Here is a 23,861-nt window from a genome sequence, read left to right on the forward strand (position 1 = left end):
AAAAGTCAGTCATTTCATTTTTCTAAAATCAATTTATTTTTTGAATAAAATTGTTATTTGATTTTGAGTGTAATATTACAACAAAACAATGAATCTTGCATACCAGCAGAGAAAGCTTCTGCAATAAAAATATAGAATCCCTAAAAAAAGAAAATATGGAATATAATTAATATAATGCTTTATGTACATATATTTTTCTAAAAATCTATTTCTGAAAGGATTAAGAGTAAGCCATTTCAAAATTAGTTAATTATAATTTTTTCAATTTCTAAAGTACTGAGGAAACCATATCTTTGCATTTAGTGATCATAAATTTTATTTTAAAATAAATGTAGGCAATTGATCAGCTTGATGACATTACAACTCAGTAAACCTTTGTCTGGGGCTTTTATCTTTTTCTTCCTAGGGAATGTGTGGCCATACCCACTGAGAACCACACTGATATAATTAGATTATCTATTGGGATGTACCTAGTAATATCAGTAACTGCAGGATATTCAATAATTCCCCTAAAAAAGGTTCCTTGGTTGTTGTATTGGTCTTTTCTGTTTTTTCAGAAAAATATTGAGAAAATTGGGCATAGACTAGAGCTAAAGAATAAAAAGTTCACTCATGGAGGTGGAGAAACAGAAGTTAGGAGGCAGTGCACATACATAGCTGTCTGCTTCCACCTTCCCATGTCCCACAACAGGAGATTCTAATGTCTGCCTTGGGACAGGAACATATTTTACTTGTATATGCTCTTCACTATATATCTAGAAATGAAGAAGAAAGTTCCTATCCTGTCCAATAAACTCAGCAAATAGAGTAGGGCAAAGTCAAAATCATTTGCTCTAGCATATTATGACAGTCTTTTGCTGCTCTTTCAATTCTAGGGCAACATACATGACACCCTTCTCCCCAAGAGTCTTACCGTACCAAAAAATTCTCCTTTATCTTTTCTATATAACTGAGTCTTTTAATTCTCTAGGAATTCAATAAGATTCAGTTAATTTTTTGAGGAAATCATTAACCCATGACTCTAAAGAGAGTTCAGGAACTCTGTACAAGACATCAGACGCCTAGGGCTCAGGGATCTAGATCTAGAGATCAGGGATCTCCATCATTCAGATTCTTGTTCTTCTCTATATGACTGTCATCTCTTCAGGGAAAGGCCAAAAGATTACACCGTTGCCCTTGTCTAGGAATCCAATGTCTAGGAATTTTCTCTAGTGACATGGCTTAGAGAATGATTTCTTAAACTGTTTCTCCTCATGACCGCTTTTTGGTCAAGAAAACCCTGGGTATATAGGTTCAAATCAACCATTTCCTGATAATAAATCATAATTTCACAACCCCACATAGAGTCACAACCCACAATTTAAGAAGCTTTGGGTTAGAGCATTGCAACTGCAATGGACCTCTACCCCAAGGCTATTATAATTGAATAACATGGGGAAAGAGAGGCTGTAACATATATTTTTTACCATTTTCTTTTTACTAATTTTTTGGAATTTCAAAACATTAGGAATAACTTATTATTGAAGGACAAGAAATTTGAGAAAATTTCCATTCTTCATAAAGACAACTAACTTAAAATAAGAAATGTATGAATTTATACACTAAACATGAATGTAAACATCCATATTTACAGTATTCATTAAGGTCATATATTTCTCCCCCAGAGGTATAAGCCTAACAGTCTATGTCTGATAATAAACTATTTCATACACACACACAAACACACAAACACAAATTACATTTTACTTGGGGAAAAAATGATATTTTTTTAATCAGACTAAGCAATGAAAAATATATTAAAGACCACTTTGGGTGCCATAAAAAGTTACATGAAATGGACTTGGAACTTTTTGATCCCAAAATAAATGGAAATAAAGTATGATTTCAATGCATATTTATTTTAAGAAAATACATCATAAAAGAATTTTCTTTGCACTATCTTCTCTCTTTATATTCCAAAAAAGAAGAAATAGTTGTCTGTACCCCTTCAAAAGAGAAAATCCCTAATTGTTTATCTTAATGATCCCAAATCTCAAAAGGTTAAGTAAAAATTGCTTATAAAAAATGACTAGTTTGAACTCCATCGAAGCTGACCCTAATTCTATCACTCCATCTTCTACATCAGAGGTGTCAAATTCATACTACTCTGGAATGAGGCTTGAGTCAGATTAAAAGATATTTAGGAAATATTAAGCAAAAAATTAAAAAATAACAAAATATAAATAATGTTAATATGTGGTTTTCCAAGTCAATATGTGGCCAAGAAGGATTCTTATGAATGGTTTGATACCACTATATCACACCATATTTCCTATCTAGCTAATAACACCACTACTACTTTTGAACATTAATTTTTAATGGCCATTTCTTGAGTGCTAAATTAATTCTTTGACATTTTAAATACTTTATTTCAGTAGACTAGGAAATAATGAAATTTATTTTGAAAAATACCTTCAGAAACTTTAGCAACGAGAAGGAAAAATACACTGTTGCATTGAGGGTCTCTAAAAAAACAAAAAAAAATTTTATTAATACACATCATGTTTTTTCTCCTAGAAGAAAAGTTAAATAACCTAACAATTTTTATATCTTTTAGACTGTATTTTAAGCAGAATATTCCACCACAGGCAAAATTGGATATGTATACACATTAGGATTTATGGCCAGGCCCCATGAATGAAAAGGCAACAAACTCATACTTCAGATTCTTCAGAGCTATTAATGTTTTCTAGTGGTATCTTCAGCTTGCTCTCTCCAGGTCTGCATCTGGGTAACAATTCTCATTCCTACTACTTCCCACTGGTTGGTATCTCTGCTGTATTTGCCTTTCTTTCCAAGGCTATTCTCACTCAGCTACTTATTGGACTTGAACAGAAGTTTGTGGTTTAGGAAATCTCTTCTTCTAAGAAAAGCACTAGCTCTGCCATCTCTTTTAGTTTATAGTCCATAGACTAAGCCACTCTTTCAATTTTGACAAATAAGCCCTTCACACACACACACACACACACAACACACACACACACACACACACACACACACACCCTGAGTCATCAAGACAAGAAGTAGCCTTTCCTTAAAGATGTCTATTAGTCCCAGAGTCAGCCTCCAGGAGTCAAACGGTTTTAGAATATATCAGCTAACTACTCCACTAATAAGAGCCTTTAGGGCCCAATTTAATATTATTGTTGGATTTCCTGTGTCTGTAGCTAAATAACAGTTCATTGTCCGAGGAATTCCTACTAATTTCCATCTAATTCTTTATGACAATCCTGTGTCATCAAAATCCACTGAGTGAATGAAGAGATTCTGCCAAAGATGAGAATGTGTAGATCTGAGTTATCATGGGTTTTCCCTTATCCATCAATATCCTTTGTTGCCTTCCATGTTCCAATGAACAGTTGTTGAAAAGCAAGAACAAAAAGCCAGGTGTCAACTAATTATAACAGCAAGTATTTACATAGCACTTTAAGGTTTACAATGTTACAAATATTACTTCATTTTATCATTAAAAAAAAAAGTAGGAGCTATGACTAACCCTATTTTATAGATAGGAAAAACTGAGTCAGAGAGTTTTTCTAAAATCTTGTCTCCAGCACCTCTCCCCTTGTACTCCAGAACTTCTAGAAAACTTCCCAAGTTTTTAGCCATTCTTGAATAAAGTTCAAACAAAATCCATATTTGTCCGTCAAAGGAAATTTTATTATCTGAACACAAAGGATTGACTTCTGTTCTCATCACTGCTAAACCCCAAAGGCTAGTCTATGCCTACACTTCCTTTGTATCCTAATCACTTTTCAATTTCCTTTCTCTCTCTCTCTCTCTCTCTCTCTCTCTCTCTCTCTCTCTCTCTCTCTCTCTCTCTCTCTCTCTCTCTCTCTCTCTCTCTCTCTCTCTCTCTCTCTCTCTCTCTCTCTCTCTCTCTCTCTCTCTCCTCTCTCTCTCTCTCTCTCTCCCCCCCCCCCCCCCCCGCTCTCTCTCCCTTTCAGTTTCCTCGGTTGTCAACATAAAAAACTTTTTCTTACTTCTTCTCCAGCTTTCTACACATTATGTCCTTGAACATTCCATATTTGATACTTCTGTCTCAGCTGGTTCTTTTCCTATCTGTGTGACTTCACCCTCTCAGTCTCCTTCATTGTTTTATCTTCTTCCTCCACTTTCTAAGTGTGGGAAATCCCTTCAAATTTTATCTTCAGGCCTTCTCTTTTACCTCTCCACAATTTTGTTTTCTGGAAATCTCTTCCATTTATATGTCTTCAATTAGTCTCTCCATACAGATGACTTCCAGAGCTCTCTATCTAGTCCAGACCTTGCCACTAAGTTACAGAATTGAAATCCACCCTTTTGTTTAACATAATTATGTTTATAGATGGCCCCTAAGCACCCAGGTTCAAATACTTAGAATCACCTTTGATTTTTTCCTCCTTTTATCCTTTATTTTCTCACTCACACAGCCACCTGTAAAGGGCTGAAACTATTAAAAGGTGTGCTTGAATCAGACAGCTGAATACTTAAGGCTAATTACCTATTGGACAATAACTCTATTAGCATATGTTTGGAATTTCTCTTCTCTCAGTTAATGCTGGCTCAATGCTTGGGGTTAAGAGAATTGTAGGTAAGGATTAGAGATGGAGTGAGAAAGGTAAAGAACTTCACTTGGCCTCAGGAGGAGAATTCCTGGAGATTCCTGGAGATTCTGGATTCTAGAATCAAGGAAAGATTCTTGGCAAAACTCCTGGCAGTTTTGTCCATCTCCTTCACTCCTCTCCCTAAAGACCAAGGACTTTTGCTTATCCTGACTCTGGCTGATTCTGAGGCCTCCAGGGAGCTAGCCCAGACTTTACATCTACCATTATAATAATCTCCTTATTGGTTTTTTCCCCCTCTCCAATCCATCCATCTCAGAGCTGCAAAAATAATTTGTCTAATAAAAAGATAAATTTGTTAATGCACAGAACAGAATATGTTGCTCTTTTGCCCAAAAACTTACTCCCCATTGCTTACAAAAATAGAAGCACAGGCTTTTTGCTCTCTGATCTCATGCTGCTTTTTTTCACCTCTGTACATTTTCAGGTTGTTCCCTTCATCTTCCATCTTTAATAAAATCCTTTTCTTCCTTGAACATCCAGCTCTTAGGCACCACCTTTTCCATGAATCAACCAATCAAACACCAAAGCATTTATTAAACACTTATTTTGGGCAAGGCACTTTATTAATCCATAAGAATATCCCCAAAAAAATGTAAGGGAAAAAAGCATAAATAAATGCTTTATTATTTCATTTGACCTTCATGACAATCCTGGTAGGTAAGTGTTATTATATTTTCATTTTATAGATTAGGAAATTGGGGCAGAAAGGGGCTAAGAAACTTGCTTAAAAATCACACATCTGGTAAAGGTCTGAGACTGGGTTTGAACTCAGATTTTCTTGATTCCACATCTAGCATTCTGTCATTTATCTTTTCCATGAGTTCCTCTTACCACTTCCTGATACAAAGATGAAAGACTCAGAATGCAGAATGAGATATATGTGCATGTCAGCCCTTTGACATGACCAATACAGAAATCTAATTTGTTAGATTATATATGCTAAATATTCTGGAATAAATTCATGAGCATGAATATTCATATGGAGAAATCAAGTTATCAAATTTTCTTTTAAGCTGTAAAAATATTAACCAGGAATATTTAGTTAGAGCCATATTATTAATATTATCCAGAAGGAGTTCTGAAAGAATACAAAGAAGACCCTTAAAGGTGTCATGAGAGAACCATTGAGTTTACAAGTATTGATGCACATAATGGTGTGGCACATCAAGACAGGAGTGACTTGGAAATATTAATTTACTACATGCTCCAGTAGCTCAGTGGTCATCTTCCTTGGGAGGACAATTTGAAAGGTCCCACAAAAGATTCCAAAATTAGCTACCAAGAAAATATTGCAAGTTTGATGGACAAGTATTTTCCTGAGTAAAATAAGCTTGGTGAAATTACGAGATATATGGAAAAAGTGAAATTATTGCACTATACAGCAAAACCTCATTATCAGAGTTGAAGAAAAATTCTTTTGCAAGGAATCTGGTTGAAAAAAATTAGAATTTAATTTAAAAAACAGAAAGAATGAAGAATAATCTTCAGTTAGGTATATCAAGGTACTATGCTAGAACAACCAAGCTTGGAATCCGTGTGTGGTGTGTGTATGTGTGTGTGTGTGTATGTGTGTGTGTGTGTGTGTGTGTGTGTGTATGTATGTTTTAACTTCTCAGTGATTCATACACTATAACTGTGTTGTATATTAGTCCCCTTCACTTCACTCATACAGACACCACTCAGATTCAGGCCTTCACCTTTCTCCAGGAACATTTCAATAGCCTCTTAATTGTATCTCTATTCAAATATTTCCCTACTATATTCATCCTCCACTCAGCAACTAAAGTGGATTTCCTTAAGCAAAGGTTATACTTACTCAATAAATTCTAATAGTTCCCTATTACTTCCATAGAGTTTTTACAGACATATCTAAAACACAGTAAGGGGCAACATTTATATGAATAGTATGTGACAGAGGAGAACTTGAATTTAGATCTTCTTGATTTCAAAGAAGGCATTCTATTAATTACATCACTCTTTATTTCAAAGATATTTATTAGGCAGGTCCATAGTGCCATAGATAAATAAAGCACTAGGCCTGAAGTCAGGAAGATCTGAGTTCAAATGCAACTTCAGACATAATAGTTGTGTGGTCTTGAGCAAGTCATCTACTTTAGTTTGCTTCAGTTTCTTCAACTACAAAATGAGGATAATAACAGCACTTACCTCCCAGAATTATTGAGATGATCAAATGAGATAATATTTGTAAAGTACTTGGCATATACTAAATATCATATAAATGCTAGCTATTATTATTATTTTTGCTTTTACTTGTTCATGCCAAAAGTAAAATTCTATAATTTAAAAAAGGAATATAATACAATAATATGCTTCTGTTTTCACTTTGGGACAAAAATATAGCCATTTTATTAGTCTTAACAATACTCAATAAAATACCCTTAAAATATTTTTCAACTACTTAGGAAAGAAATTTAAAATTTTCACATAGTCTAATCCATCCCCTCCAAAAAGCTGTGTGTATTAGATAGGAAAATCTTGAAAATTTATTTTATACAATTTAAGAATTTATATACATATATAATATGCATAGATGTATACATATGTATGTATATAAATATACATATATGGAAGATTTGCTTCATCTGATACCCAAGTCAGTCAACAGAATCACAGATGATGACAACTTAGTATATTGATAAAGTATTAACACCCTCTCATACTTTTTCTACCTATGAATATCTCTTTAATATCATTGGCTTTTTAAAAAATCACCTTGTAAGTCTTGCAAGACTTTATACCTAAGCCCTGGTAATAGCTAAAGTAAGTAAGATTGAATCAAAAAGAGTAAGAGATAGCCACCTATGAAGGTATAACTAAGTACTTCACTTCTTAGGAGGGAGAATAAGGGGATTTTCTTTCCTCCCCCTATCCTATATTAGCCATGTTGCCTAATATCAAAATTACCTGCCCAGAGAGAGCAACATTTATAGAATAAGTTCAAGGGAATTTAAAGTTATTTGAGGGAGTAGAGACCCACACGCCAAAATGATACAGCTACAGAGATATAGTCACTGGAGGCTGAAAGCAATTTCCAGGAATGTGGGCACTGACAGAAGAGAAAAATCCTATTCATGAACTAGCCAGAGCTAGTTTACTCAAGATTATAGCTGGAGAAAAGACCAAACCTTGGGGATCCAGCTGAGCTAAGCAAACAGAAGAAACACTTAGCCATGGGGGAAGCTTTATAAGGATTTCACTGGAAATAATATATTTTAATGCCTAATAGTGCCAAAACAATTAGCAACTTCAACCATATGTGTTCCCCACATTTGTACCTCTAAGTTTATGACCATTCTTCCCAAAGTCATTGTATATTTGTAGGAGAGCATATCCTGTATTTATGGGATGAGCTACTGTATTTACTATGCCCTTCTAGTAATTGCCTTTGCTAAAAGATAATTGCATATTGTTTTGATCCAGCAGTTTCACTATTGGATCTGTATCACAAAGAGATCATAAAAGAGAAAAAAGAATCCACATGTACAAAAATGATTGAAGCAGCTTTTTTTGTGGGGGTGAGAAACTGGAAAACTGAGTGGATGCCCATCATTTGAGGAATGACTAAATAAATTATAGTATGTGAATGTAATGAAATATTATTGTTCTATAAGAAATGATGAGCAGACTGATTTCGGAAGAGCCTGGAAAGACTTACATAAACTGATGCTGAATGAAGAACCAGGAAGAACAAAGTAACAACAAGATTATGTGATGATCAACTGTGTTAGACAAAGCTCTTCTCAGCAATATGGTGACCCAAGACAATCCCAAGAGACCTGGGGAAAAAATGCCATTTGCTTCCAGAGAGAGAACTATGGAGACTAAATGCAGATCAAAGCATACTATGTTTACTTTTTATTTTTTTGTTTACTTTTTCTTTCTTGTGGTCTTTCCCTTTTCTTTTAATTTTTTTCCACAACATAATATGGAAATATGTTTTAAATGATTGTACATGTATAAACTATATCAGATTGCTTGCTCTCTTAAGGAAGGCAGAGGTAAGAGAGGAAAAGATAAAAAAAAATTTGGAACCCAAAATCATACAAAATGAATGTTGAAAACTATCTTTACATGTAACTGGAAAAACAAACTACTATTGCTACAAATTATATACTATAAGTTAATTGCATATCCTAGCTAATAATCTTAAGGAGAAGCATACTAGTAGAGACTCATGGGCATTGTCCTTTTAGAAGGACAATCCCATAGGGTACTTATGTTGCAAATGCAAGTACCTATTGGGGACAATAGCCTGAAGCAGAAACTATACACACACACACACACACACACACACACACACACACACACACACACACACACACATTAGATGGTGCTGTGTGAATAGAGTGCTGAGACTGAAGTCAGAAAGATTACTTTTCATGAGTTTAGATTTGTGCTCGACACTCACCAGCTTTGTGACTGTGAGCAAGCCATTTAACCCTGTTTGCTTTAGTGTCTTTATCTGTAAAATGAGATGGAGAAGAAATGGCAAATAACTCCAAATGGGGTCATGAGAGTTAGACATGTCTAAAAAACAACTGAACAACAACAAAATATATATATGTATTTATAAACACACAGAGAGACATATATAGACATATTTGTGTGTATATATGTGTATTTATATATATATATATTAATAAAGGTATAAATCTTTTTAGTGGCAATTATATGTTTGAATTCAATATTCTTTTTTTTTAAGTACAGCTTTAAAATTTAAATGTTTCAAAATATTGTTTTGCTAATTTCTAAGGGGTATGTACTTTGACGGATCCATGATCACATTTATGTATTCACATAGACACATACAGACATACACAGACACACACGGTTCAAACTTGTGATTTCTTTGGGGGAGAGAATTCAGAGAGAGAGAGAGATGATATAAATAGAGATGATGTCAATGTAGATAGTTATGTTGACAGATGATGTTGATAAAGATAAAGATAGATGTAAAAGTAGTAGATATATAAATAGATAGATATAGATATAATTCTAGATAATCCAGATCTGTGATTTCATTGGTGTAGGGAATTGCCTACAATAGTTCAGAACAGCAACTATTCACCAATTTACAGTCTTATAGAACTACCCAAGATGCAGAAAGATTAGAATGATTTGTCTAAGGTCACCCAGCCAATAGAAATGAGAGGTAAAGCTTGAATCCAGGTTGTCACTGGCTCTCTAGATTTCCTATCATACTGCCTTACATAAGAAAAATAAAATGAAACAAATGCTTACCTCCCTTTAAAATATTGCAGAATGAATAATCACCATCAGCTCCACGGCATATAATTTCTTTTCTATGTGGTAATATTATAGATGACTTAAATTCTGCATGAATATTAAAATATAGATCTTTCAAGTCTCTCCCTAAAAAAAAAAAAAATCTATTATTACACACTGCTTAGAAGTGAAAAAATATATACCAATAGAAGAATAGAAAAAAATATAAAAATAGAAGAAAAAATATCAAGTTAAAGAGAATAAAGAAGAAAATATTTATCTTGATTTTAATCCAAAAAATTATTTCAAAAATTAAATTTTTATTTAATTTTTGAAAATTTCAAAAATCATCTAAAACCATTCTTTTAAAATTATTTTGTTATGAACTTAACAAACCCACAAATATTTCCATTAACAGGGAAAAAAGAAAGAATATAAAACTATGAATTTCTGTTATGTATGGCTTGGTTTTTAAGTATATATTAAATTTAACATAAGTGCTATTGTTAACTTCTAGAAAAATAGGGTGGGGGACAACATACCAATTGAATATATATGTCTTATGTTGAGGGAAATTTTCTCAATGTATTTCTCCATCATCCTTATCGTGTTTCTTTATTATTTACTATAGATGACTGATTTTGTATTCATGCAGATTACACTGAAAGTTTGTTTCATCTCATAAACTGAAAATTAACACTCAAAAAGGAGTGTGAAAATGCTTGTACTACCTCCCTCCCAAAGCTTTTCTTTCTTCATCTTGGAGAGAACACTGGCTTCTGAACTGCTTTCTATCTTCTGTATAGTTTTAAATGTTTCAGTGGTATTCTTTTCTTTCTTTCTTTTTTTTTTTTCTGTTTTCTTTGGGAAGGGGGGAAGAGGAGGAGCATCATTTTCACTATCCTTCCTATGTTCTTTTCTTTGTCTTCCACAAAAAAAAAAAAAAAAAAAAAAAAAAAACCTCATTTAACTTTTCTCTTGTTTTTCTTTTTGTTAGTTTTGTCTAAGCTCTGAGAAGAGTTACTATGACCCTCAATCTACTTCTAATTCAATTAACTTTTCATTTAACTATTTATATGCTATATCAATTTGATACATAAATATTAAATACTGATATTATTTCATTACTTGTGGAGGATATATATTGTTTTTCAAAAATTTGTCTGAAGCATAATAAACTTTGCTCCAACTCTTCATTATAACTGTGTTAATTTTTGTGTCAAGTATATTTCTTGTAAATAGCATATTGTTAAAAAATGCTTTCTACTCTTGTGATTCTTCTGCAGACTTGAAACTGGGCTAGGGGCCATGTGGGAAAAATCAAGGAGCTGTTTCTAGAGGAAGACAGTCTCCATTCCCCTGCCAGATAGTTGGCATCTCTTTCCATTGACTGTGTAGCTGGAGCAAGATGCATTTTTAAACCAAAATGAGTCAGTCTTTCTCTTTTCTAACAGCGTCTACTTGCTGAAAGCCCTATTCAACTAAATCTTAGACACCATGTACTAAAATGGGCAGCTAGGTGACTTAGTAAATAGAGTGTCAGTCCTGGAATCAGGACCTGAATTCAGTCCCAGCCTCAGACACATACAAGCTGTATAACCCAGGGCAAGTCACTTAACCTTGTTTGCCTTAGTTTCCTCATCTATAAAATAAGCAAAAGAAGGAAATGCCAAATTACTCCAGTATCTTTGCCAAGAACATCCCAAATGGAGCTGTAAAGAATTGGACTTGATGTGGAAAGAATCAGACACGATTAATTGATTAAACAATACTGAGATGGATGTAAGAAGAGTTCCACCTTCCACCTCTACTTTTAGATTCTATGGCCTCCAAAATATATGTAGGGTTTAATTGATTTCATGTGTCCTTTTCATATCTGGAGGTAGGTAGGAGACTCTATGAACCCAAAAGGAAAGCCATGGGTTTTGGAAGCAAGATCTCAAGTCATTTATTACTGCAAACCCAATAAGGAAACTCAAAGAAGCTAAGGTGGAAACTTTGGATTTATAACTCAGTAGGACAGATGCTATATGCGGACTTAGTTAAATTGTAAAACTAATGATGAGGTCCTGGGTATCAAGGTGGATGTCAACAAAGAATGCCTGAAGCACTAATAAGTTTAATAATTCTCCCTGAGGCAAGCAGAGAAAGGTATCCCTAAGATCGATCAGCTCAGCCTTAAGCAAGTCTTTGGTTCTTAAGTAGGCCTTTTGTTCAAGTGGAATTTCATTAAGGTTCCCTTCACCCCCACCTCACTCCCACCTCAGGTGTTTGGAAATCCCATCTTACTGCATCCAATCAAAAAGCCAAGTTAAGATGTCAAACCCCCAAGGTTAAATTTCTCCTATGGGCAGATTTATAACCATTTTTTGCCATTTTTTGAAAAATGCTGTGAAGACTCTTTTTTTGGTCATGGATTTCAGGTAGTCCAATAATTTTCAAATTGTCTCTCTTGGATCTATTTCCAAGTCAGCTGTTTTTCCAATGAGTATTTAACATTTTCTTACAATTTTTCACTCTCTTTTGTTTGACTGATTCTTGATCTCTCATACAAATGTTTTCATTTGTCTAGATCTAGTTTTTAATGTATGATTTCTTTCAGTTAGCTTTTCTATCTCCTTTTCTGTTTGTTTAAGTCTATTTTTAAAGGTGTTGTTTTCTTCAGGGGATTTTTTTTTTTTTTTTTTTTTTTTTTTGCATTTGGCTTATTGCATTTTTTAAGGAATTGTTTTCTTCAATCAGTTTTTGTCCTCCTTTTTCCAAGTTGTTGACTCTCTCTTAAATATTTCTCATTTCTTTTCCCATTTTTTCTTCTACATCTCTTATTTAACTTTTATAATCCTTTATGAGATCTTTCAAGAAGGCTCTTTGAGCTTGCGACTAATTTATGATACCCTTTGAGGTTTTACATATAGGGATTTTGTCCTCTTCTGAGTTGATGTTTTAGTCTTCCCTTTCACCATAAGTGGCTTTCTATACTCAAGGTTCTTTTCTGTTTCTTGTTCATTTTCTTTATTTCTTTCTCCGCCCCCCTCTGCCTATTTTGTGATTTTTAAAGCAAGCTCTGCTCCTGGGATACAATGGATTCTATCTTAAATCTCTTTTGTAGCTTTGAGTCTTAGCTTTGAACATAAAAGAGCCCCTTGTGTCTTGCTCTGGAAAATTGCTTCATTACATCTCATTGTTGTAATGACAAAGAGTTATTATAACTCTTTGTAGAGTTTTGATGCTCCAGACACTATTTTCAGAGGCTTGGTTTCATATGCTTTTCAAAAGAAACTGGGGAAAGTCAAGCAGCTTCCTGGCTTCACTCCACCTCTTTGGGTTTACCCCCAGAGTGCCATCTTTAATAACCCTTTTAGGGATAGCCCACCATGGTGTCTTTCTTCTTCTCCCTTTTCTCATCTCCATCATGGTACCTTTCTCCTTGTTATAGCTAATTATTTTAAGGTGCTCAATCCCTATTAGGGTTAGCCCATAATCCCCTCCCTTGCTAATCCTTTTTGGACTTAGTCTGCTAAACTCCTCTATAGATTTAGCCTGACAGTTAATGGTGTACTCCCAACTCATGACGTATTCCTTTTAATGGCATCTTTCCTCTGGTTAATTGTGAGTTCCACTAGGAAACTTCTTTCCCCTTATTAATTGTTTAAAAAAAAACAAACCTTTCCTTGCCAGTTCCTATGTATTAATTCATGTAATAAATAGCATTCCTTTTACTTATGATTGTCATGGTTGCTCTATGTCAAAAAAAATATTCTTTTCACAATCAATTTCTTTCCTAAAACTATTTGATAATTATCACTCCTGATGCCTTTTTTTACCCTTCCCTAATATCCCTGTCTTCCCCAAAGACTGAAGTGGTATAAAGGAGGATTTTGTCTCCCAAGTATTAGGGGGAGGGGGAAGGGAATGTTTGTATCCTTTTTCTTGTTACACTTTTGAAGTAAACATTCCTTTGTAAAAGCTAATATGATTAAATGGCCAAATATAATTAGGGTGCTATGAATCCAAAATTAGAGAACACAGTTGGTGGGAGCTTGAGCCAGTAGTATACTAGATATCCCCAAATGTCTTTAAGGATATCTAACTACCCTAGGAAAAGGGTAAAATGTAATATACCTGCTCTTCAGGCAATGAAAGACAGAATAGTCACTGTTACAGTAGCAATTATGTATCTTTTTTTAGCCATAGCAAAAGATTTGTGAGAAATGAGTCTTTTAGCTAATAGATTTGTGGACTGTGAGATTTACATATAAAATTATCTATATATAACTGATTACCATTAATACAAAGGCAACAACATATTTTGCTAAGCATCATTTACTCTGCTCAACTGGTATACATGGAAAAGTACAGAAACCTTCCTCTTCCTTTTCTACATAGACCTAAGTATTTTGTAGTTTAGTACCCAGAATTTCTAGATTATCTAACTACATAATATTATTATTAGTAACAACTACAATAACTATCATTTATACAGTGCTTTACAAAACAGTTAATAAATAAAATATCTATCTTAAATATATCCTTCAATATGGCAAGGATACCTGTTTGTATCACTAGGTGTACTCCATCTGTCAACTTGTACAACTTGCATAATATTGTCTGGGTCCTGATTGACTTAGAGTGAATCTAAATAGCAATTATTTCTATTTTGGCCAGAAAGTCTGAAGGTCTTCTCCTCCTAGATTTTATACATACATACATACATACATACATATATATATTTTTTTTTTTTTTTACTAAATGAAAGAAGCTATTCTTTGCCTCAATTGCTACTAGCCTTAATGGTTGAATGAGTGTAGCCTCTGTCAAACTGAGATCTCAAACTGTTGAAGACCTTAGCTTAAAAAGGCCAATATCTAACATTTCATCCAGGGCCATTTTCAGACACCCTGATCTATATCTGGCTACTGGACCCAGATAACTCTGAAGGGGAAAGTGAGGCAGGAGACCTTGCACGGCCTTCCTTTACTTAAATCCAATTCACATGATCCATCAGACAGTTCAAACTAAATGTCCTAGATAAACTCACTATGTGCAAAAGAGAATTCATTCTCTTTCATTCCAAAGTGACCTGTCTTCCAAACTTCCCCACTTCTCCTAGAGTCCCAGTTTCATAACTTCAGCCTTATGCTGTATTCTTCACACTCCCTCACCCAACATATTCAACTAATTGCCAATTCTTGACATTTCTACCTCCACAATGTCTCACATTTAACCCCTACTCTCTACTAAACTGAAACCTTGGTTCAGGCCTTCCTCACTTCTCACTTAGATTATTGCCATTTGCTCCACACAGATTCAGTGTCACTTCTCTTCTCAACAAATTCTAGTGACTTCCTGTCATAGCTGGAATGAAATATAAATGCCTACATTTGGCTTTTAAAGTTCATAACCAGAATCCAGTTTATCTTTCTAGTCCCATTTTACTCTCCTTTTTCCTACAACCTTTGTTCTAGCCAAATTGTTCTTCTCTCTGTTCTTCACAAATCTCACCGGATTTCCTTTGGATTGGTCATGTCTTATATCAGAATGCTTTTGCTGAATACCATCCTTATCTTCCCTCTTCAAGACATAGCTTAAGCACTACCTCCTACACATCTATACTTTGTTACTCCAATTGAGAGTTCCCTGTCTTCCTAATTTCTTTATTGTATTTAACTACCTTATTTTTATTCTACATATAAAAACATGTTGTTTAGCATGATAGAATATAAGCGATTGTTTCATTCTTTTTTTTTTTTTTTTAAAGCCTTAGTATCTAGCATGCTACCTGGCACATAGAAGGTGATTGATATATTTGGTAATTGATTCATAGATTGATCGACCATTTCAATAACCTCTAAATTGGTCAATCTGTTTCTATTCTTCCCCTTCTCTAAAGTATCTTCCAAATTTATATTCCTAAAGACTGTTCTTTCTATGTCATTCCTCTATTCAAAAGTCTTGAGTAATTCCTGAGTTGAGGATATGATACAAAATTTTTAGTCTGCCATTCAAGGTTTTTTCACCAGCCTTTTCAGTCACATTTCACATTTCTCTCTCTCTCTCTCTCTCTCTCTCTCTCTCTCTCTCTCTCTCTCTCTCTCTCTCTCTCTCTCTCTCTCTCTCTCTCTCTCTCCCCTTCTTTGATGAGGTAATTGGAGTTAAGTGATTGGCCCAGGGTCACACAACTAGTAAGTGTTATGTATCTGAGGTCTTACTTGAGGGCTGGTATTCTATTCATTGTGCCATCTAGCTGCCCCTCACATTATTCTCTTACACAAATCTGTTTCCAACAAGCTTACCTGCTAGCTTTTTCCCATATGCAATATTTCATTTCCTATTAATATGCTTTTGCGGAGGAATTTCCCTACTCACTAGAATACACTCATTCATCATTACTATCTCTTAGAATTTTTTCCTTTCTTATTTTCCTTTCAAGTACAACTCAGCAACTATCTCTTACACAAGGTATTTCTTGCTCTTCCTCTTGAAATTTGTATGTTTCTTTATCTGGGTATACATTATATCCACCCCAAATAGAATCTATGTTCCTTGGGGGCAGGGATTGTTTTGCATTTTACTCAAGTATCTAGTACAGTGCTTTACAACATAGTAGCATCTAATAAATGTTTGTTAAATGAATTTAATTAAAATGAATTTAAGTGAAGAAGGAATTCAAAATTGTAAGAAGGAATTGTATCTTTGGAGTCCCTTCCTAACTCTTAAGATTTTTTTTTAATTCTAAGCAATGAGTCAAAAATAATTATTTGGCGTTACTATTATTTGGGCGTTACGGTTAAACCAGTAATTTACAATGGGAATATAGTATAAATTGAGTATGTGTCAAGACTATAAAATGTTTTAATGGATAATTTGGACTATATACATCATCAAAGATGTTTCTTGTACCCTTTTGACTCAAAGACAATATAAGAGATGGACTTACGTGGCACATAGTAAAGAGACAAATTTCCTTTGGTCTGTTTCCAACTTAAACAGGGTCTAACATTTATTGTTGGTATGGGCTTCTTGTCATCTAAATGGAATAAAAACAATGACAGTAGATTATCATAAATCACCTCTTAGTATAACTTTTCAAGTTCCTAGATTCATCCAGATACCCACCCAAATTCACCCAACAAGTCTTTATATTGAAAACTTCACTGTGAGAAGAGTTCAGAAACAGTTAAGGAATTTGAAAAAATCTTTTTCACAACATGATTTACTTCAGAGTTGGACTTTTATATTTATCTACTCTTTTTCACATTCCCCAGGTTCTATTTCAGTTCTGTACTTCCTGGAATTAAATGGATGCATACTATCACTAAACAGATAAGTAACAAATACTGATTGCATGGATGGTTGGATGATTGAATGAATAAATGGCTGTTTCCCATCTTTTAAAGAAAGCCAAACCTAAATAGCTTTTTCAATGACTATCCCATGTAGAATCAATTCATTCAAATAAATAACCATTGTTATTTTTTATCTTATTTATCTTATTCATTTCATTATTCTTTTGAGCTAGAGACATGGAAAGCAAAATTTTAAATTATTTTGATTATTACTTCTATGAAAATATTGTTAAATGATAGCATTTTCACTCTGTTATTGTGTGCTTGCATTTTTGTTTTCCTTTTCAGGTTGTTGTTTTTTTTTTCTTTCTAAATCCGATTTTTCTTATGCAACAAGATAACTATAGATATATATACATATGTTGGATTTAACATATTTAACATGTATTGGACTACCATCTAGGGGAGAGGGTATGGGAAAGGAGGGGAAAATCTGGAACAGAAGGTTTTGCAAGGGTCAATACTGAAAAAATTACCCATGCATATGTTTTGTAAATAAAAAGATACAATAATTTTTTTTTAATTTAAAAAGAAAAGAAAATACCATTAAATGAAATAAAATTAATATACATGAAGGGAATTGCTCTTGGAAACCCAATATCGAATGAGAGAGAAAGGACTGATATCTCAGTGTTAAAATAACTGTAAAATTGAAGCCTTCTATGAGGTAATCCCTTTATGAGAGCAAAGTCTTTTGAATAAATTAAATAGGAAAGCAATGTCAATGAACTAAAGATAATAGGCCATATAGAAGGCATTCAAAACTTGAAATGGGGAGACCCTGAGAAGCATTGTTAAACTGGGAGAATAAAAGTTCAGGAACCACGAAGAGAGGAGCCAGAATTCTGGGAACAAAGCTTTGGGGGCCATTTGGACACAGGGAAATATTAGGACAAATACTGTTGCTGAAACCCCATACCAGACTAATCCTCCTTTCTCTTTTTGGGCTAAAAAACTTTGTGGAAGCCGAAATCTTTTTCTAGACAGGGAGAAAGTCTGTTTGTGTTTCTTTGTTTTAAACATCTACTTTCTTTTTTTAAATCAATTTTTTTTCTGACTTTACATATTTCAAATAAAATGGACTTCACTATATACATAGTAGAACAGAAAAAGATTGTTTTTGTTGACATTTGATTCTATAATATAGAATTTGATTTTTTAAAAAATATATAATAAATTAAAAATGTAACTTTCAAAGCTGTTCTATTTTGATTCTTTCTAGACTTCCTTCTGTTTCATTCTACACATTTTAAGAGGTAAAAGATTTATATTATTTGAATAAAAACCTGAGTATATTATTCTGTGCATTTTAAACTGTTTTGATGTTTTTCTATTTTTTTTCCTTTTCTTTTTAATTGCCCTCTCTCTCTGGTCCCCACCTTCTACTTCTACCCCTGGTCTTTCCTCTATCATTTCTCCCCTTTCTCACCTAGAGTTCCCATCATTTCTTCACCCTAACATCCCTGTTTATGAAAATGAAATTGAAAATACAGTTCTCTTTTTGGTCTTCTACATGATCTATAATATATTCTAATGATAAAATATCACTTTTGTTTTTCCTTCTATTTGTCTTTACTCAAGTGATCTCCACTGTGCAGCTTCCTGAATTTCCTCACATAAGTACATCTTTTAAAAATACATGTTAAATTCCCTACTTTTACCTATCCTATTTTTTTTGAGTTAGATATACCCATCCAGAACTATAATCCACTTAAAGTTTTTTATTCTACCATGTCTAATTCTACCTTCTCTGACATCAAATTTGCCTGTTTATATAAGGATCTTGAATTCCTTTTGTTTGTAAGGCCAATACAAATTAGAACCAGGGTTAGGCTTAACCTAGAGGACAAGAATGCAGTGTTGTATAGTCTGCTTTGCACTTTGACCCTTTTCTTAATTGGAGAGAAGGAATCTTTTGATTCTATGAAAGTCTTATTCTATGCATATATAAGAGAAAGAATATGTGGCCAGAAAAAACATCATGTAAAAAATGCCTACAAATTTTAGTGTATTCTATTCCAGAGGTCCCAAGTTCAATTATCAGTTTGCTATTTACTTTCAGTAACTATGTTTCACTTTTCTGGGCCTCATTTTCCTCAGCTATGAAATGATGGGTTTGAACTAAATGAACTTTAAGATAATAATGATAATAATAATAGCTAGCATTTATATTGTGCTTCAAAGTTTGCAAAACACTTTGGAAGTGTTACATATTTGAACTTCACAACCACCCTTAAGTAAATGCCATTATTATCTCCATTTCACAAGTGAGGAAACTGAAGCAAAGAAGGTCACAGAGCTGGTAAGTATCTGAGGCAGGATTTGAATTCAGGTTTTCCTGATCCTAGGTCTAGCACTCTATTCTATCCTTTGCCTCCTTCTCCAAACTATTTCTGGAAATGAGGCAGCAAAACCTACCTATCTCAATGCCAGGAGTGATATCATCACCCTCATCTCTAGATTTTATGATTCTAAGAGTTAGTAGCCAAACAAGCTAATGAAACCCTAGGCTGCAGTTATAGAAGGAATAGAGCCCAGAGTCAAAAAGATCTATATTTTGGCCTATGCAGAACATCTAGGGCATTTATCTAATTTTGGACATCATTTTAAAACAGGCAAGTTAAGAACCTTTACTGAGCAGGGTAATGAGAACACTGAAGGGATTGGTTTATAGTCCTTTGGGTATAGTTCCATATTGCTCTCCAGAATGGCTGGATCATTTCACAATTCTACCAACAATGCATTAGTGTCCCCACAGTTTTCCCACATCTCCTCCAACATTCATCATTATTTTTTCCTATCATTTTAGCAAATCTGAGAGATGTGAAGTGGTACCTCAGAATTGTCTTAATTTGCATTTCTAATTAATAGTGATTTAGAGCATTTTTTAATATGACTAAAAATTGCTTTAATTTCTTCACCTGAAAATTGTTCGTATCCTTTGATCATTTATCAATTGGGGAATGACCTATGTTCTTATAAATTTGGGTCGATTCTCTATATATTTTAGAAATGAGACTTTTATCAGAAACACTGGCTGTAAAAAAAAAAAAATTTCCAGCTTTGTGCTTTCCCTTCTAATCTTGGCTAAATTAGTTTTGTTTGTGCAAAAACTTTTTAATTTAATATAATCAAAAGTGTCCATTTTACATTTCATAATGTTCTCTAGTTCTTCTTTGGCCACAAATTCCTCCCTTCTCCACAGATCTGAGATTTAAACTATTCCTTGTTCTCCTAATTTGCTTATAGGTGATGACCTTTATGTCTAAATAATGAACTCATTTCAACCTTATCTTGGTGTAAGGTGTTAGATGTTGGTCAATGCCTAGTTTCTCATACTATTTTCCAGTAACTTACAGTATAAAAAGAGTTGCCTGTGTTCAAATATTTGAATATTTTCCATAAAGTGGGAGAGTCAGATTTGTTCTATTTGTCCATTTAGGACAGAACTAGAATCAATAGGTGAAAATTATAGGAAGTATATTTCACCCCAATGTATGGGGAAATTTCCTTACAATTTAGAGCTATCAACAACAGAATGCATGAGTAACCTCAGGAAGTTCCATGCCTAGAAGTGTCACCTTCAGGGTCAGTGATAAGGCCAAGAGAAAGTGGCCAGTAAGGATAATTGCAATGGTGTAAGAGGAGAGTTTTTCAATAGTTTGTTTTTTGTATATAAAACACTGAATGAAGTTCTTTTCTTCACTTTCCTAAAATGGGAAAGACAAAAAACCAGGAGTGTTACCAAATTAGGGATTGTGAGAAGGTTCACAGAGTCTCTAGAAACCCTTACCCAGCTCAGAAATCAAGACTGGTGGAGAAGTAACCATGTTTCCATGACATTAGTGACAGAGGAGAACATGGAAGTCTATCAGTTGGGGAGGGATGATGGAAAATAAAAGAGAATCTTGAACTGAAACAATAAATTAATCCCTGGGGTTAGGGGTGGGGGAAGAGAATTGTCATTTAGGGTGAAGCATAACACAAATTGAAAAATTAGTCTTATGTAAAGGACAGAAACTTCCTTAAAACCAGGATTAGGGCCAGCTGCTACAATTAGCAGGTGTTCTTTTTACCAACAGCAACAGTTAAAGAAGCTTTGGTCATCTCAGACTCAGCAAGTATCTAAATATTGTTCTTGTGAAAACTCATCTTCAAAACAATTAATACAGTGAAGTTTGTAATACACTTACCACAGGAAGAGTAAGATATCTCTGTATCTTGGGTGCGGCAGGTCCACTTATTTTTCACAGATTCAATGAATGTGAAAGTAAATAGAGTGGAGAAAAACACAATCAGAAGCATAATTAAGTACCTTTTAAAGCTTTCTAAATGAAAATCGGAGAGCAGAGAATTAGTATCTTACTCTTCCCAGTCTGTAAAAAGAAAAAATTTGACTTAGTCATCGGTCACATGATTTCTGGCTTCCTATTCAATTTTATTTCCTGTTTTTCTGATTTTCAGTATTTGTACTACCTTCCAGTAAGCAATTCCTGTAAAATGAGAGGGGAGGAAATAAATGCTTACATATTTGCTCTTGTCATATTTATATATACAAAGAACAGCCACTTAACAATGAATGTGCAAAGAACTTTATGCAACACACCTAATGAAACTGAATATTAAAAAAAATAGTGATCTGAGCCTTAAAAAAGAAAGAAAAATCTTTCCTATTATCAGAATAAAAAAGTAATATTCACAACTGCATGAAGGAATTTTGTAGAGAAAAATTTGGAAAAGTAAGAATTGGGAAATTTGCTTTAAGGAAAGGAGACTGAGGGCCAGTTAATTGGTGTAGGGGATAGAACACCAGCCCTGAAGTCAGGACCTGGGCTCAAATCTGACCTCAGACACTTAATATTTCCTGGCTGTGTGACCCTGGGCAAGTCACTTGGCACCAATTGCCTCAGCAAACAAACAAACAAAAAAAAGAGAGACTGTGGCTCTGTCATCTGTAAATCACATTACATAGCAGTGATATTATTAATTTTTCTTTTATTTTTGGACAATTAGCTTTACCTTTCTAGTCCTCAGTTTTTTTCATCTTATAAAGAAGGTTAGAGTAGAATCACTTAATAATTTTTAAAGTTTCTTCAGCTCTAAATCCTATGACCTTGAATAGTGTCCAGACAACGTGAAAAGAACAATTCATTCTTCAACATTGTTTTATCTGCTGAGGATAAAGAATCTAGGTAGGTATTTATGAGAAAAACTGGCTGTGCTTCTTGTGCCAACTCTTAGGCTTCAGAAAGCATTCAAGCTAGAGCAAATTAGTTAAAACAATTTTCTTTGAGCCTTAATAATGAAGTAATTGTGACTTTTTTTTTTAATTTTGTGATTTTTATTATTTTCCTTGGAAAACACTAGAGGCAATTTAAAAGAACATACAATCAAACTAGTCCTGGTTATGCCTGCAATGAAAATTAGCATCTTGAATCTCTGTGATGGAAATAGATTCACATTACTTGTAATGGTATAGAAATCAAGAGTTACAGATTTCATATCTTTGGCTGTGCCTTATTAATCTCTAGTGACATGATTAAAATTAAGATAAAATGAGCACTGTTTATTACTAAAGTATGAATTATTAATAAAGAGGATCAGTGGATTTTTTAGATATTTTTAGAAACATGGTTAAAAAAAAAAAAGACAACTTATATTTTCAAGGAATTTTGCTCTATCTACTCCATCCACTATATTGCTGCGCCAACATTCACTTTTAACATGTACTTGCTCTGTGATGAGAGAAGTCACTGAAACTGTTTTCTCTCTGGGAGAAAGCTCCCAGGCAAATTTCCAAGAATAGATTTTAAATGACATCCCTATATCATTGCTGTCATAGCTTGGGAGCAAACACTTCCCATCTTTTATCCTACACACACACATGCAAGAAGGAATTTAAAACTAGAATGTATCAAAAGAAACATACAAGTGAACTGTTTAAGAGTTTTACTGTTTAGGTATATACAAGTTTACATTGTGCTTTATCTATACAGAGAGAAAACAGAAAGACATAAAACCTAGGTATGAGTTACAAGAATGGAATTAATTTTTAAAATAAATATACTAGAAATATACACATTCAAATGAATGTCTTCCTTCAAAGTAGTTATCTTTGCTCAGAATATTTTTGGAAATCATCTTCTGAAACTAACTTCTAAATAATACAAGTTACACAAGGAAATCTTATAGTCATGCTCTATACATACATACACACACATTAAAAAATGTGTGGACGTACCCATATCTAAATATATTATTTAAAGCTGGAAGGGACCTTAGAAGCCAGAGTCCAATCCCCTTATTTTTTAGATGAAGATTCTGAAGATCAACGAGGTTAAGTGACTTGCTCAATCACACAGATTTTATTTGAAGCAAAATTTGAAACCAGACCTTCCTCTAACATTCTATCTACTATACCAACTTATTTGTCCATGAATGTGAAGTAGTGAGTGCTCATATCAAACATGAAAACTGGACAAAGTCTATGGGAATTTTCATAATAAATTTCTGACCATTAGCCTTATTTAGACTCAGTCACAATCTATACACACTAAATGATACTGAAGAAAACAAACACAAGAAAAGCAACTAACTACATGACATACTCTAACTTGATCAG

General features: G+C 33.7%; 1 protein-coding gene across 2 annotated transcripts; it reads right to left on the minus strand.

Moving 5' to 3' along the window:
• Positions 1–12: 12 nt before the first annotated feature.
• Positions 13–21,670, minus strand: LY96 (lymphocyte antigen 96). Of its 2 annotated transcripts, XM_051970030.1 has the most exons (6): positions 21,433–21,670; positions 16,831–16,920; positions 9,909–10,040; positions 9,076–9,129; positions 2,452–2,504; positions 13–140 (listed from the first exon to the last, which is right to left on the minus strand). In XM_051970030.1, the coding sequence occupies exons 1-6, from the start codon at positions 21,542–21,544 to the stop codon at positions 54–56; spliced, it is 528 nt and encodes a 175-aa protein (XP_051825990.1). In that variant the 5' UTR covers positions 21,545–21,670; the 3' UTR covers positions 13–53. The 2 variants fall into 2 exon arrangements, with proteins under 2 accessions (XP_051825990.1, XP_051825991.1); XM_051970031.1 differs by lacking the exon at positions 9,076–9,129 and having other exon boundaries at positions 21,433–21,666.
• Positions 21,671–23,861: the final 2,191 nt, after the last annotated feature.

This window comes from Antechinus flavipes, chromosome 1, assembly GCF_016432865.1.
Source record: "Antechinus flavipes isolate AdamAnt ecotype Samford, QLD, Australia chromosome 1, AdamAnt_v2, whole genome shotgun sequence".
NCBI lineage: Eukaryota > Metazoa > Chordata > Mammalia > Dasyuromorphia > Dasyuridae > Antechinus > Antechinus flavipes.